The sequence below is a fragment of the Hoplias malabaricus genome, chromosome 16 (assembly GCF_029633855.1).
Source record: "Hoplias malabaricus isolate fHopMal1 chromosome 16, fHopMal1.hap1, whole genome shotgun sequence".
Classification (NCBI taxonomy): Eukaryota; Metazoa; Chordata; class Actinopteri; order Characiformes; family Erythrinidae; genus Hoplias; species Hoplias malabaricus.
The window spans coordinates 939,623-956,417 of record NC_089815.1 but is presented as its reverse complement, the minus strand read 5'-3'; the positions used below and the strand labels follow the sequence as shown (position 1 = coordinate 956,417).

Genomic DNA, 16,795 nt, shown 5'->3' with positions numbered 1-16,795 from the left:
ATTACACTATTCAAGTTTAGTGTGTTCTTATGAATAAAACCTGGATTGATTTTAGCGTCGGTATCTTAAAGTAGAAGTGACACTCTGCCATCTCTGAATGCTCAATCGTGCAGATCAGCTGCAAGAAAGGGGCACTCATCCATTCAATCACTCATCAGGAATGCATCCTGAGAACGAGGGCACGGCCCCGCTACATTTAACAAGATGTAATCTCGCGAATTCTGCTGAACTTCTGCTGACATTTTATACAAAATGCTTCTGACATTTAAGGCTGTATCAGCAAGAAATCTTTACCGACAGACCTACTCCACATTACCGAAGCACTTAGTCAAACGCTCCCAGGCATTCTTAAAGAGAGGGAAGGTAAACCGCAGCCAGGGGACGGAGAAAAGGCTGAAATGCAGGAAGTATGTTGAGCTACTTCCAAAACAATCCCGCCACCAACTGATGACTTGGGAGCAGAACACAGGCGTTTGCAGCGAAGACTTTGCCCTTCCAGTCTGTAAACACTAAATTACTGAAGTACCACAAAACCTTCCAGTGATCTCTCAAGGACAGGCAGACTCGCGATAAATCAAGCCACACATCAAACGCTGCCCTTGGAGCAGCAACTGCAGCAAAAAACAAAAAAATGGATGCAATTATTTTGCTGAATTTTATCCCATTTTCCGTCCTGTGTTTGCTCTGCGTCTGGCAGCAAGGTGCTGGTGCAGTAATGAGACTCAGGACTGGAACTGTGCTGTGTTTGAAATGGACCTCAAGACGTTCACTACAAAAATGAGGGTTCATTAATATGAACCTGTGGTCAATGCAAGTTTAAAGATGACGTTCAAAGAGAACAATTCAGAGAATGTTTCCTCACTCTTTGTTCCGTTCAAATGCTGGAAAAAGGTCCAGTGTTTGTACACAGCCCTGGTTCTGTAAATGCGAAACAAACCAAGTATCTCAGGTGTCTCAGTTGTTGAGAAAATTCGTCTTGAGGCGTCTGGACAGAGGAGAGCATTAACAACATGAAAAGAAACTTCGACGAGTTAAACTTTAACCACCAACAAGATACAGTCCGTGTCTTACTCAAACACAACCTTAAAAGATACGCAGGAGATTGGTGGATTAATGTTGTGAAACTGTGGGTCTGTCCCCAAAACTAATGAGCTGTTTACTACAGATATGAAGGCTGTCCCAATTCTTAGACACCTTAAATACGCTGCCCACTGAGATACCTTAATTTGAGGCAGAACCATTCCACAGTCAAAATAGATCTGAGCATTGTCAACATTGGTCCTCCAACGCACTCCATCAGACAAGACTGGAGTCGCTGTTTATATCAATACAACTGAAACAGTCTGATCTGTAAAAAGGTTAGTACAATTTACTAGTGGTTCCAGTGTCCTGTAGGGGGTGCAGGTGCGAGGGGTGGGAGGTGGGTGTCCCTGCATGAGCTTGAGAGAGAAGCAGTGAACCACATGTTGTCCAGCTGCATCTCACCACACACGGAAACGTTTAATTCAAACATCAAACTAAATTACATAAAACAACCCATCACATTAACACATCCGGAGAGCTGATGTGAGACATTTGCCTTTTCTTTGTGGCCCTTTTTCATTCAAAGGTGTTCAAAAATGTGATAAAAATTAATAAAACTATTGTGATTTGGAAGGAAGTTGTGGATGAATCTGAGCACCCTGCGACTGACGAAGAAAATCAATGTTTATACAAAGAGAGTGTTAAGGCATCTATTTTTAAGACACTTCACAGAAACACAAAATTCCAACCTGTCTTGGTTTGGAAAGGGAAAGAAAATGAGTCATGGACAAATAGTTGGTGAAGAAAGTGAGTAATGACCCTTACCCATAATCGTCAGTGACACAGGACAGGGTCCAAAACCCCAAAAGGAACATTTAACAGAGTTCTGGGTCTTAATGAAGCATCTGTTGCCTCCTCTGGACAAAACCCCACAGCCCTGTTCAGAACGCCCGCTTTCAGCACCTGTTCCTTTAAATGATAATGAGCCGCTCGCTGTTCACCCCGACCCCGAGCGCACAGCAGTGAGGAGCGAGGAGCAGAAGCTCTGGTTTTTAGCCGTTTTCACTCTGTTCTCTTTCTCTGTTTTTACTCAGTGCTCTTATTTCTCCGCGCTCGTTGTGTCTGTTTTACTGAGTTTAACCTCGTCGTTAACCTCTCACATTCTAACGTCTCTGCACTCGACGTCTGGTGGGCTTCCGACACTAACGTGCACACACGAACTCACTGAACTTTTCATATGGTGTTCCTTTTAAAGAATCTGAATAAAAGTTAAAGGTATCAGTAACTGATTTTGTTTTATTTTCTGTGATTTATTTTTAACCATGTAACGTTAACTTTGACAACTGGACATCTTCACAAACATTTGACACCTAGTTGTAATTATTTCATGAGAGAGATAGATAGATAGATAGATAGATAGATAGATAGATAGAGATAGAGAGATAGATAGATAGAGAGAGAGATAGATAGAGCACTATGAGGAGGGATTTTTTTAAAGCAGTTTGCACGATGCATTCCTCCCTCCCACATCAAATAACTGGAATGTGCATTTATTAACAGAGTTATGAGACTTGTCATAATCAAAAATAAATTAAATAACTATTCTTCACTTATTAAAGTGGGATTTCTAAACTAACAGCTTGGATTTGATTACATTCGTGTCGCAGCTCCACGCAAATCTGTCATTCTGTTTACTTCTGCTGTCGAGTTGAATGTGTCAGATACAAACAAGTGCAGCATGGAACAGCTATTTTCGCAGCTTAACAAAATGCAGCCCTCTTCCAAACCCAAAGCTAGAGTCCTGGAGACCAGATGCTCGATGTGTGTGTGTGTGTGTGTGTGTGTCTTCTACGCTCTAACACTCCTGTTTCAGATCAGTGCATAATTACGAAGCCCTTCATTCTGTAAAACACTTATTTTTCCGCAGAAAAAAACACAAAGAACATTGCTCTTTCACAAATGTAGGTCCAGCGCTGTGATTGGACAGACTCAGACGAGGGGGCGTGGCAATTCTAAAGTCTCTGCACTTGACGTCAGAAACAGAACCCGTGTTTTCTGACTGGTTGGCCTTGTTTCACAGTGTGTGGGTTGGTGGGCTCCAGATCCAGGTATTAACACGCACTTGCGCTGAATGAGTGACTTTTTTTTTCATAAGACACGCCCCTCAGTGTGTGCTTCATGAATTTAAAAGTACTAATAACTCCAACATTAACGTTCAGTGAATGCAGCCGCGTGGGGAATGTACCCTCAGCCTTTACAGACTCTGCAGCAGTAAACCAACATCATAAAAACTGACCTTTGCACTTTACCACGGATCAGTTCTTACTTAAGAAAGAATGTGGGGGTAGGGCACAATGTGGAGGTGTGTATCCACAGAAAGTCCTAGCAGTGACGGCAGGTGACATGGAAAAATGAAGACACGAGCTAGTGACGGTTTTAATTTGTTTCCAGCGTCCGAATCATCCTTAACGCATTGCCCCAGCTGTGTGGGATTAGTAGCATGCGCCGTGTACACTCCACACTAACTCCCACAATTATTTTTCAAGAATAAATGAATCCCCTCGCTGACACGGTTCAATGTTTGTGGCTGTGGGTGAAAAGGGCATTTTAATTAAGCCCATCTGACTGATAACAACCAGAGCTCCACTTTTCCTTAACTCATTTCTTCTGCAAATATTCATTAGCAAACATTATATGAACAAAAAGCTGAGCTAAGGACGTGGTTAAAGGTGTCGAACCTTCTTCACGATTAGTGTACTTGGGGATTCGAGGTCATGGGGGAGGATGAACACCTACAGAAGCCAGTCACCTGCAGAAATAACAAAATGAGGAACAGTAAAAACAGATACTTAGCTGCTGTATGTTTAGTGCTTAAGACCTGATGCTGAAAAATGGATTGAGAGGTGCTTACTGACTATAAAAGTAACAGCTGAAGGACATTTAAAAGGATGTATATTCTTCCCTTTCTCCAAAAGTGAACACAGTTCTGTTTGTTAATGAACCGTCTCTGACCTGCTTTGTTCAACTCCCCCTGTGTAAACAGCACCTGTTCCTTTAAATGATAATGAGCCGCTCGCTGTTCACCCCGACCCCGAGCGCTCAGCAGTGAGGAGCGAGGAGCAGAAGCTCTGGTTTTTAGCCGTTTTCACTCTGTTCTCTTTCTTCTCCGTTTTTACTCAGTGCTCTTATTTCTCCGCGCTCGTTGTGTCTGTTTTGCTGAGTTTAACCTCGTCTTTGTGCTCTCACATATACACGGGTCCAGCGCTGTGATTGGACAGACTCAGACGAGGGTGCGGGGCCATTCTAAAGTCTCTGCACTTGAATTCGGAAGCAGAGCAGAATCAGAACGCCTCATTTTATCACATTTTTTCTGACTTGGGCAACCCACAAAAACTGACTGGGCGGTCTTGTTTCACAGTGTGTGAGTTGGTGGGGTCCAGATCGAGACATTAATGTGGGAACTTTTTTTCATATGTCCCCTTTGAAACAAGCCTCATTATGAAAAACTGCCAACTACCCACTGCTGATTCATCACCGAGGTCTATCTTAATTGCTTTATGTTCTGCACATGACTGAGTTTCTCATTATTATGACAGCTCTACAAGGTTTACAAGGCAAGCAGAGAAAGTGGAAATACACTATGGCAGGTTGACAAATCACACCGAAGCCCAAAAACAGGCTGCACTCACTGTGCCAAAGCCTAGCATTCTCTTAGATTCACATCAAAAGGTGGAAAGCCTTTGGAGTTTAATCACAGTGGAGAATCTGGACGCGGTCTGAGCAGGTGAACGAGCGTTGGTAAAATCATCACGTCTGTGTCGAGACCGACTGATTTAAGAGAACAACCTCTGACCGCGCATGCCTCTTTAAAGAGCTCCTTCACGTGTAAACATTTAGGAGACTTTGATTTACAGCGGAGAGACAACCTCTTACATCTGCTGTACATCCCTCTTTATTGCACCTCGCTGTCAGCCACAGGTCACGTCGATCCCAGCAGACTGCAAAACAGCGAGGCTGAAAGTGATGCCGTTATTGCCTTGTCTATTATGGTCTGGCAAACAGATGAAAACAAACATGGGGCAAAACCAGAGCAGGGCAATGCACTGCAAAGAAGGGTGTTGATGGTAAAGGTTCAAATCAACGTGCCTACCAACACACACACTGTTAAACAAGACCATACACATCGTCTTCTGCTCGCTGCCGAAATCTAAAAAGCAACTGGAGAAGAAAGAGAACTGAGCGAAAACAGCTACAAACCTGAGCTTCTGCTCCTCACTGCTTTAGCAAATGTAGCTGGAATCCATTTTGTCCGACTTCTCCAAACACTAATGGCTAATGACACAGGACAGTGTCACAATGTGCCATTATTGAGTATTTATGGGGTGCTGCAGCACAGACATCAGCCATGAGCCATGAGCAATAAAATATCAGAGTTTAGCAATAGGCTTATTACATAAACATGGCATCATCATGCAACTATGCCTCGTCTGCTTTAGTCTGGGTCCTCAGCAACAAGACAGACAGCAATATTAGATGTTGTGTAGATTGAAGCACATTTATAGCTCGGTTTGTTACAATAATGTGGTGTCTGGAGATGACATGCAGTTTAACACGGTGAAAATAATCCTGGGAAATTCATTTTAGGTGAACGTCAGAAACACAACTCACACCACACGACCCACAAGTCTGTGCGAGGTTATTTAACAGCTCCACACAGCAGTTTGCACAGTGTTAATTGGTGAAGAATAAGAGTTTATTATTCGCTGCTCTGGTTTCAAAGCCCCAAACCTAGAACTAAAGTAGCAGCTCTTTGAAATCTGTGCAGATTTGAGAGCCGTTTTGTTTATGATTTTAGAATAAAGAGAAGCGAGTGGACCATACGGGTGAGTCAGTGTCATCCGGCCACTTCTGCAGTGCCTCGATCAAAACGCCGCCCACCACGTCCAAGCCTGTTTGCGCCCGGGTTATTCATTTCTGCGCACGTTTTCAGAGAATCAAGCAGAAGGCAGAGTCTTCCTCCGCCTGAGGTTGGGGCGCAGGTGGCTCGAGTCGAGCGGGAAGTCCAGCACCGCCTCGGCAGGTCTAATGAGAGCTGACCCGCTCTAAGATTAGCCCAATCTCTGCTTCTCCAGCAGCGCTGTGAGCACTAATCACTGCACAGAAAAGACACCTGCGCTGCCTGAGGGCTCTGAAATCGCTGCGACGTGGGACACGTTCGAGACCTGGAGAAGGGAGGAAGGAGGGGGAAGAAGACGGGGAAGAAAATGTGTGTTTTATGAGGCCATTTTGTGTGTGGTTACAGAGGTAATGGAACCAAAACGGTAACTTCACAGGTGACAGAAGAAACCATTCTTTAATATACATTACCGTAAGGGGAGTCTATTCCGGGGTCGGTCTGGACAACATCTACAGGGCAATCCATTATTAAATGTTATGAGTTACCAGGATCGGCTCTGACAGTAATAATGATGTTTAGACAGAGAGGGAAAGTGTTGCTTATGGTGTAGGTTCAACACAGAGACATAAATCAGTAATATATCATAGTCCCTTTATTCTGAGTTCAACAATGAGATTAGAGGCACGACACTAACAGCCAATACTTAAATTGTATTCATCTTATTGAGAGAAGTATTTATTCCACATTTTCAGTGAATTTACCCCACCAGACTCAGAAGGGTAGAGGCCAAGCCACCGCTCATTTCTTAAATTGCCACCGACGCAACACCACTGACCCCACCCACCCACAGAGCAAGGCCAGTTGTTGCGCTCTCCAAGACTCCCAGCCTCTGACAGCTGAGGCATCACCTGGACTCCAACCTGCGATAACCTGGCGAGAGGGCCCCGTGTGTCACGGCTCCTAGATGCTAGCCGTTTAAACAAGTGCCACACTGTAACTCTCCAGCCCTGGACCAAACCTCGGATTTAATCGAAGCTAGAAGAAGACAGAGGCATAAAAGGATCAGGAAAGCAAGGAAAGAGAGACATCAGGAAATCGATGTGTAGGTGTGAGAGGGAAACAGAGCGAGGGATGGGTGGAGGACGGAAGAGTAGACAGAGAGACATTATGCTTGCTGAGACTGTTGTCTGAGGCTGGACTCGACGGCTCACCAGGAACCGTGTCTATGAGAGCTTATAAATTAGGCTACACTTCACTGGAGCAGACAATGACATCCTGTCCACCATCGGAGCAGGCAGCGCAACCGAAAATCTGCTGAGAGTTTTGTGTTTTCTTCGGTTATATTTTTGTGAACCTTGGCCAAGCCCTACTGCTTCTGCAAGCTGCGCTGATCAAAGCTGCAGCACCATTTTACTGTTTAAAAAATAGAAATGTATATCATGCTGTAAGAATCGTAATGATGCAAGAATAAAACACAATGTTCCATTTTACGGTTCTGCCATAATTATCACAAACACCAGACCACAGAAACTTGAGCTGTCCGTGGTCATTAGTCTTCTGTTTACGCTGCAACAAACACTACCAACTTAGTGTCTTTATCGGTCGGATATTACCATTTATTTAACTGCATGGGGCTCACAATTTGGTGCAACACGTTTAGTCTTTTATAGGATTAGCCCTAAACCACATGAACACGGGTGAATTCCCTACCCCTGTGGGGGGGGGAGTCTCTTGTTTGGATCGAGGGGTATGAGATACTTCAGAGTCATGCTCCAAATGGAGGGTTATGACGCCTGGTGAGACGCTGCGCATTGACCAAAGAAACCCACAAATGTCTGTATTTTCTCCTTTAGACAAAGCAGAAAACATCACTAGCAGATGCCTCAATTACATTCAAGCGCTTGAGTCTACTACGTTTAATGTGGAACTGGAACTTTTAAAGAAAAAACTGCCAATTCTGAATCTCAATTCAGCTCCTCTGATATCACTGCAGACTGGCAGAGAAGCTGATGACGCGTCAGGCTCTCGAAGGGTCTTCCCAATTCATAGCGGGAGATTTCAGCCATCACACCCTGTAACTCAGCTCCCAGGGGTAAAATGACACTCAAAAATCAATGGGATTGAGGTCAAGTCTGTCTGACTTTAAAGAAGGGCTGGTTTGGGTGTTGAGAGATGTTCTGAGGTTGTATGTAATAAAGAGGTATAGGTGTGCACTGCTGTCTATTGCATGTTATCAACATTAAACTCATCTCTCCAGAGATAAACTAAAGAAGCCTAATATGGACATCACTGGACACCAAATGGCTAATGACCTACATCTGAAGTGGAAAATTGAGTAAATCTGATTTTTCACTGAAGCGTTCCTGGAACTCTTTGGATCTTGGACGGTTGATTAGGTTTTTACAGTAGCTTACCTGCCTGAGAAATCTCTGCACGTCTTCCAAACGCACTGAAATACACGTTAAGCCCATATGGGGAAAGGAGGCGTCAGAGCGGCGAAGCGTGTAAGTCGCAGGCTCGAGCTCATCCGGCGAATCGTACCTGTGAACTCTCGCTGATTAAAGCCGGCTCACTCCGTCCTCCCACAGACCTCACAAGGAAAAGAGAGGCAAGCGCTGTGGAGTGAGATTAACCGGCAGGGATGGATACACACGGACCAATAAACAGGCCCGTAACTCAGGGTTCGCCGCCGAAGCGTTCAAAGAACAGCGGCGAAGGATAAAGATTGTGAAATCCCTCTCCGAAGGACGTGGGGTACTGCCTCGGATCCCGCACGTCTCCAGCAGGAGCAACACCTGGGACATGGCTTAGAAAAAAAACCAATTGCCATGGAGTTATGCAACTCGGTAAACAACTCCAGAAGATGCCAATCAATTTAAAACGCCCTCTCTCTCAAAGTAAAATCGATTTTCTGGGAACTCATCTGGGCTGGTTTCAAAGGGAGCGAAATTATTCTAATTTCTACACATCATTAAGAGGCTGGGCTTGTTTTCTCCTGCTGTATGGTCGATGTGGAACTGCTTATTCACTGTTTAGGAATGACACAGAGGAAACAATACAAAATGAAAGAATTTAAGACGACATTAAAGGGGACATAAAAGGGGAAAAATAAATCCCTTGTTCAGTCTATGTGCTCAAGTCATAAAACATGGGATAAATCAAGCTGTTCTGAAACTGCTCAGCTTCTGACGTCAAGTGAATCGCCCCGCCCCCACGTCTGGGTCTGTCCAATCACAGCGCTGGAGCCACGTTAAAAGACGAGGTTAAGCGCAACAAAAACAGACACGACACTCACCAAAAAATAAGAGCACTGAATGAAAACCGAGCAAAAACGTCTAAAAACAACAGCTTCTGCATCTCACTGCTGTGCGCTCGGGGTCTAGGTGAACTGTGAGTGGCTCATTATCATTTAAAGGAACAGGTGCTGAAAGCGGGTGTTCTGAACAGGGCTGTTTACACAGGGGGCTCGTGGGGTTCGGACCAAAGCAGGTCACAGACGTTTCACTAAGAAACAGAACTGTGGAGATTTGTGGAAATCGGGCAGAATATGTTCCATTTCACTGGAATATCACAACAACGCTTTGTTTACCGCACACATCAGGACACAGATCACAAGAAGCAATAATCAGAACATATGTCCTGAATGATTCGACTAAAAGACAATTACCAGAACACAGGAGCTGAAGTCAGAAGCCTTTGTTAAAAGGGGCACGTCTGCCAAACAGCCATAGCAATTAGTCTCAGTTTAGTAGAATCAAATTCCCATTGGACAGAGGGAGCACATTTTTTAATAGAAGATATTGTGCCTAGTCACGATGCCTGTACACCGATATGAATCAAATGGCTGAGTATAAATCCCAGAGCACGAGGCAGCACCACTAATGTGGAAGCGTAAAGGTCAGAAAGCCTCCAACACGTATTAAACCCTCAGATAAAACCCATTTTGTGCTTCTTGTTCAGATGTTAATGCCAAGGGTGTGATGACTTTCAAGGGGAAAGAAAAATTTCATGTCCGGTGCCTGTTCAGGTTAATATAGGGAACTGGAGCCCACTAAAAAACACAGACCATCCAGAAAAACGTATTGCCCCGCCCACTTATGAGCCTGTCCAATCACAGCGCAGGACCCGTGTTTGTGCGAGAGCACAAAGACGAGGTGAATGCAGCAAAACAGACAACGAGAGCACTGAGTAAAAACGGAGAAGAAAGAGAACAGAGTGAAAACGGCTAAAAGCCAGAGCTTCTGCTCCTCGCTCCTCACTGCTGTGCGCTCGGGGTCGGGGTGAACAGCGAGCGGCTCATCATCATTTAAAGGAACAGGGGCTGAAAGCGGTAGTGAGAATAGTCCACCACCCAAATAATATCTGGACGACTAAATTAAAGATAATATTTATTACATTATATATATTATACTGGGATGGTCCGCTAGAAGTAATGGTATGAGTTTCCATATATATATCTTTTAATTTGTATACTCTGAAATCACATGGTCGTTGTCCAGATACAAGAAGATAGAGACATGGATCCGAGTTTCCATCGCCCAGCCCTATCACCACCTGATTGCATGCGTCTCCACGCACATGCTGCATTGTTGTCGAACCGTTCAGATCATCCTCCAGCAGGGAAGAGCTTCTAGCGCTGAGGCAATGACTTGGGAAAGCCTGCCAAAGAGCGGCAGCACTACGCTCTCTAATTACACTCTAAGTGCCCAAGTTCCAATGCTAAGAGCTAGACAAACATGGGGTAAGTGAAAGGTGGATTGTGGGCGTTCAAGTGGCTTTCAAAGAGAGTGGAGAGTATGAAGAGACATCTGGGGATGAGACGTTCTGATGTGAAATCCTTAAAAATTTAATAGAAACCTTGCTGTAACTGTAGCAGGGACGCACATGTGGGTCATTTGGACAGGACCGAAGACAAAGCACTCAACTGCTCAAACACGGGGTGGTCGAGGGGGCACTCAAAAATGACTAACGCGTCCATTCTCTAGAATCCTCTCCCTCAAGGTTAAACGTAAACAGCATCGAGCTCTTAGTGAACATTTTCAGCCATTACCTGCAACCTTCGCTCACATCTGTTCGAAATTAAATCAACACGTTTAAAAATAGGCAGCAGTATTATTATCATCCTAGTGACTGTAGTAATTATGTCACCATTTCATTGTACTGTTCTGAGTTGACTGTGGATATATATAAAGACAATGTTATGCATCGTTACCAAAATTAATTATAATAAATTGAAATGTGCTTTTACTCTCAATGCACAACATGCAAGAATAGTGCCTCTGCATTTAACTCATCCACAGTAGAGAACACACACACACACACACACACACACACACACTCTAGAGGCAGTCAGCGCACATGCACACAGCCAGAGCGACGGGCAGTCATCCCAGTGCCATGGGGAGCAGTTGAGGGTTATGTGCCTTCCTCAAGGGTACCTCGGCCATGGATGTTGAGGGAGGAGAAAGAACTGTTCCTTCACTCTCATCATGTAGCGCTACTACACCCTCTGTTGTTAGTAAAGCCATACTTCACATTCCAGTTCATGAACTAAATTTGGAACCGTTTGGCGCGTTTCAGGTGACATAAATAAATAGTAAAATAGACGGGAAGACGCTTCGTTTGTGTGTGTTTCTGGGGCTGCGTTTGGCGCGACACCATGCGCGTTGGTCAGAGCCTCGGCTCGGGGTTGGCTAGCTCACAAACTCAGGATGTGTCTTTGACTGAAATATTGTAAAGGGGAGTAGTGGGGAGACATTTTGTGGCGTCAGTGTGTTTATAAAACTCCACAGAGCATTAACCTGCAACACTGAATAAATAAGTAACTGTTTATTCTTAAAATCAACAAAACGTTCTAGGTCTTTGTTCTTTGGTGGTAGATCATCTAGTATTTATTTTTAAATAAAATGAACATGAAAAACACTGATGCCGGTGATATATATCATGAACGAACCTTTGTGCTCATTTTTTCCTCCGTATTTTCTGTAGAACACAATAACAGAATAAAAACAGCATACAGGGGGTCCTCAACTTACGACGTTGATCCATTCCTACGTCGCGTCGTAAACCGATTTTCGGTGTATGTCAGAACATACGTCCATACTGTACGTAAATAACATACTGTAAGCACTTATCGTATCCTAACACCTATCCTCCTCGGTCCCGAGCCACGTAACCGTGTATTCTTCCACTGCTCCGCGCACACCAAACACGAAGTTCACGTTACGACGTTTACGACGCAAAACCACTTAACAAGGCTTCATACAGTAAATGGGAGATGTGTCGTAACCACAAAACATCATAACTCAGGACTGCCGTAACCAGAGGACCTCCCGTATAAACAAAGACATTGGCATGAAGCGCCAAAGCTTCCCCAGACCTTTCAATGACAAGAGATTTTGGGCTTTTCCTGTTATAGAAACGCTAGAAACACTCTGTGAAAATGGCTACATGGCTAATGACGCTCTGGCTACACTAGGCTTGCCTCGTTCTTCTTTGGTTATATATTACATAGAAGCATAGAATTTTTTTCTTCATCTGTGCAAACTTTAACCAGAAAAAAAACACACATCATCCTGTTTATCCAGAAAAATGCTACTAACGCAAGATCTTTATCCAGATCAGATACAGTCCAACGTTCAAAACGCTCGAGTGATACACCAGTTAACTCATAATATCAGCAAATATTAAGGTATTAGTGAGTTAAAGCACCAATAAGGTTTCGTTAAATGGAGCAAAAACAAGCAAAAAGCATCCACAAAACCCCAGGTTTTTATTCTGATAGTTCTTTCCACATTTAATGTTTTAGCCCGAGGCACCAAAACCTAATTATTACACTATTTAAAGGAAAATGAATATTTATATATAGGTGCACACACACACACACACAAACACAAACACACACACACAGTCCAGATCATGGCATCATACCAGTAAAGATGGTTAGATATGAGTTTTTGGGTCGTGTCTACAGCCAGATATAATCTGTTTACGCTGTGTCACACTTACGACGCTGGTTCAGAGAAACAGAGAAGTCCTGCTGACTGCTGTGATGAGTGCATCATGTCTGTAAGCTAATCCACTCCTTTGTTACGAAGGACTGAAGAACTGGAGGATTTATTGCACACTTAACGGCCACTGTATGTCCTCGGGTAAACTAATAAACAACGGCCTTGAGAACAACAGACTAAAAAAGCGCCCAAATCTGCTCAAAGTCAGACTCTTAGGGGCAGGCTTAAACTTCACAGTAAATTAAGGTGCCTTGAGCAAACCTGGCACGTTCACGGAAAGAGAAACGATGCAGAAAAGGTGTCAGGTGGCGATAGAGTAAAGCTTAAAAAACAGATTAACACGAAACTGCACTCTGAGCAAAAACACAGGGCCGGAGTTAATTTATTCAAATGGGATTCAAAGGTTTCCAGTCTTTGTTTTGAACACAACTACAGTGGAGTTCCAAACGCGTGCACCTCCACCTGCTTACCCAGCATTTCTCCTGAAAACGAAAGGGAATTCATAGAAGGTCAGTCCACTTACTGCTGCAGTAGCCATCTTTACTCTTCTGGGAACGCATTACATTAGATGTCGCAACATTGCTGTGAGGATCTGATGGCATACTGCCCAGTGAGCATCAGTGAGGTCAGGTGCTAATGCTGGAGAATTAGTAAAGGGTCACTAACACCACTTCAGAGATAAACTGCTCCACTGCTTAATGCCGGGGGGTGTTAAAGCCCTCTAGCCGACACTTTTTATGGAAACTGTGTGAGCAGTGAGTGGATAATTATTTTTGACCGGCACATAAAACACAAGCTAATTTATTCTTCTTAACACTACAGTTAAAGGTTGTACGGTCAAAACTGTACAACACAGGTGGATGATAGTCACACTGAGAGTGACATTTAGTGCCATTAGGTGGCTGGAAAGGTTGAGACGTCTTGGTCCATGAATGTTTTATGATGTCTGTAGACACGCATATACCACGAAGTCTTCCTTCAAAGCAACACTAGGTAAGAACTGGTATTTTTGCTCCTGCGCTCCCTTATAGTTCATTCATTCATTCATTCATTCATTCATTATCTGTAACCCTTATCCAGTTCAGGGTCGCAGTGGGTCCAGAGCCTACCTGGAATCACTGGGCACAAGGCGGGAATACACCCTGGAGGGGGCGCCAGTCCTACACAGGGCAACAAAGACACACACATTCACACCTACGAACACTTCTGAGTCTCCAATCCACCTACCAACGTGTGTTTTTGGACTGTGGGAGGAAACCGAAGCACCCGGAGGAAACCCACGCAGACACAGAGAGAACACACCACAATCCTCACAGACAGTCACCCGGAGGAAACCCACACAGACACAGAGAGAACACACCACACTCCTCACAGACAGTCACCCGGAGGAAACCCACACAGACACAGGGAGAACACACCACACTCCTCACAGACAGTCACCCGGAGGAAACCCACACAGACACAGAGAGAACACACCACACTCCTCACAGACAGTCACCCGGAGCGGGAATCGAACCCACAACCTCCAGGCCCCTGGAGCTGTGTGACTGCGACACCTACCTGCTGCTCCACCGTGCCGCCCATTCCCTTAGAGTTGCAGAGTGTAATTCACTTTTACAGCACTGTCCTGAGATCAAGGAGATGGAAGAGGTGCAGGGAGGTGACTGGTTACCTCTGGAAATTACATATTGCAATTTCTGCAATGATGAGCCCAGAGTAGCAAAGATAGAGGCTCTATTCTCCCTATTACTACTTTGGGGTCAGCACTGCAGAACTTGCACTATGTAACTTCTGGAGGTGGGCAGCAGAGCTGGAGCTGGGGTGGTGTTTGTGATCCAGATCTAGTCACCCATTATCGGAACTTTGGCACACCACACTAACCCCAAACAGGCCTCAGAGTTAGGAATGGTGTGAAGATACAATTCACAACACGATACAGGCTCCTGAAAACAACTAGTGAGTTATACCCTGGTGGATCATATCGTCTCACCCTATAAACCCCTCCAAATCATTAATCCGTCACTCACTTGTTCCTGAGCACCTGCCAGGCAGCTTCGATGTCAGCGTACAGGTTCTTCTCGCTGGGTTTTCCAGAGCTGACGCCGTAGCCCGAGTAGTCGTAAGAGAAGACGTTGCAGTTGATGCGGGAGCCGAGGCCGATGTAGAAGCTGCACATCTGGCCGAGGTCCACTGCGTTACCGTGGGAGAAGAGCAGCGTGTAGCGGCTGGCCGGGGCACAGCGCACAAACATACAGGTCACACGGTTTCCACGGCTGGTGCGTGTATTCAGCACCTCCACGGCATCCAGCTCGCGTTGGGTGTACTGCCAGTCGGCACGCTCGGTCAGGTGCAAACTGCACGAGCCGTCGTTAGCCGTACGCACAGTGTACGTTGGCTCTGGAGGCAGAAACGCCAGCTTGGCTGCGATCCGGCTCGGACACGGCGGGCAGCAGAACAGCCAGCACAGCTCGCCCAGGGAGAAACCGCTCATCCTGGGGCCACGCTCGGGCATGGGGACCAAACACAGGCTTTAAAGTGGTACCAAGGGACAGTTGAGGGGGGTTAAACTAAACAGAGCACCTGGGTTACAGTCATAAACAAATAAATAAGTAAACAACGGCTGTGATCAGCTGGTGAACTCTGCTTTACTGTTTTATGACAAATCCCTGAGCCTGGTCCTGAAATAACACTGGAAACCATTAAATTATAACAAATTAACGAAATCAGAAATGAGATTTAAAAGCTTTAAATCCCAAAGTAGAGAAGATATTCTCCTCAAATAAAAAAACAAACGAAGCATCAAGGAATTAAAGCTGGAGATATTCCGTCAATGACGACAACCACAGACAGCAAATATAATCAATCACTAAGAAACAAACAAGTAAACAGAGCTGTAGTCCTCTCTTTCATTATCTGAGCACAGATTAAGGTCGAAGAGAAGCAAACAAACTAAAAACCAAATAAGGTACTGACGGCTGTTTTAAATACCTTTCCTTTCTCTTTCAAATGCCTTCACAGCCACGAATCGAGCAAAAGCTACCAAAGAGAAAAGCAAATAAATAATGTGCTGACACAGATATTGTGAGCTGCCCAACTTTCTCTTTCAGTCTTACAAAAGTCAAAGGCTCTTTCCTTCACGATTTTACAGTTTAGCTGAACATACAAAGTCAAAACAGAAGGCTAAACCAACACGTAAACAGACAAACAAGTAAATAATCCAGTAAAAAGGACCCTGACGCTGCTAGTTTTCAATACACCAGCAAATAAACAAGACAACAAAGAGTGAGGCTAGTTATCTTTCCTTCAAGAGTTCACAACAGCGCACTAAGCACTTATAGTCAGAAAAGAAGGCTGAATCACACAAATAAACAAAGAAATAAACCAATAAACAGGTAAACAGCCAGAGAGCAGCGCTGAGATGGAGCTCAGGTTTAGCTCTTATTTTCTCTCCCTTTTTCCCGCCTTCAAAAACCACCCCTCCGGGTTTCAGTCCTGTGAGGCCCCCGCACCGCCGCAGACCCCTGTTCCGACTGAACGTGTGACGATTTCTCGCTCAGAGCCGCGTTTTCTCTTCATTTAAACCTTAACGATTCGCTCCCACTGCGAGCCGCCATTTCCCTCTCCAGTGCCTCGTTCCCAGCTTCCGCTCAGAGCGGAACTCCCGCCCGCGGTGACGTCACTGCACAGGCAAAACATTACGAACAAGAATTTTCCTCATGGCCTTTAGTATTCACAAATAAACACACGTATTATTGAATACGTTTAATGTAAATTGTCACGCAAAATGCAGCCTTGGCTTAATACAGCCCACTTTAAAACAATCAGCTATAAATATTATATATTTATAAATTATATACATATATGA

General features: G+C 44.6%; 1 protein-coding gene across 1 annotated transcript in view; it reads right to left on the bottom strand.

The window, feature by feature from the left end:
* Nucleotides 1–16,592, bottom strand: part of abhd17c (abhydrolase domain containing 17C, depalmitoylase) — a 45,510-nt gene extending 28,918 nt beyond the window's left edge. Inside the window, exon 1 of the mRNA XM_066648195.1 lies at nt 14,958–16,592. Within this exon, the coding sequence (XP_066504292.1) occupies nt 14,958–15,442 (485 nt within the window). The 5' untranslated portion in view covers nt 15,443–16,592. The remainder of the gene's footprint in view (nt 1–14,957) is intronic.
* Nucleotides 16,593–16,795: the final 203 nt, after the last annotated feature.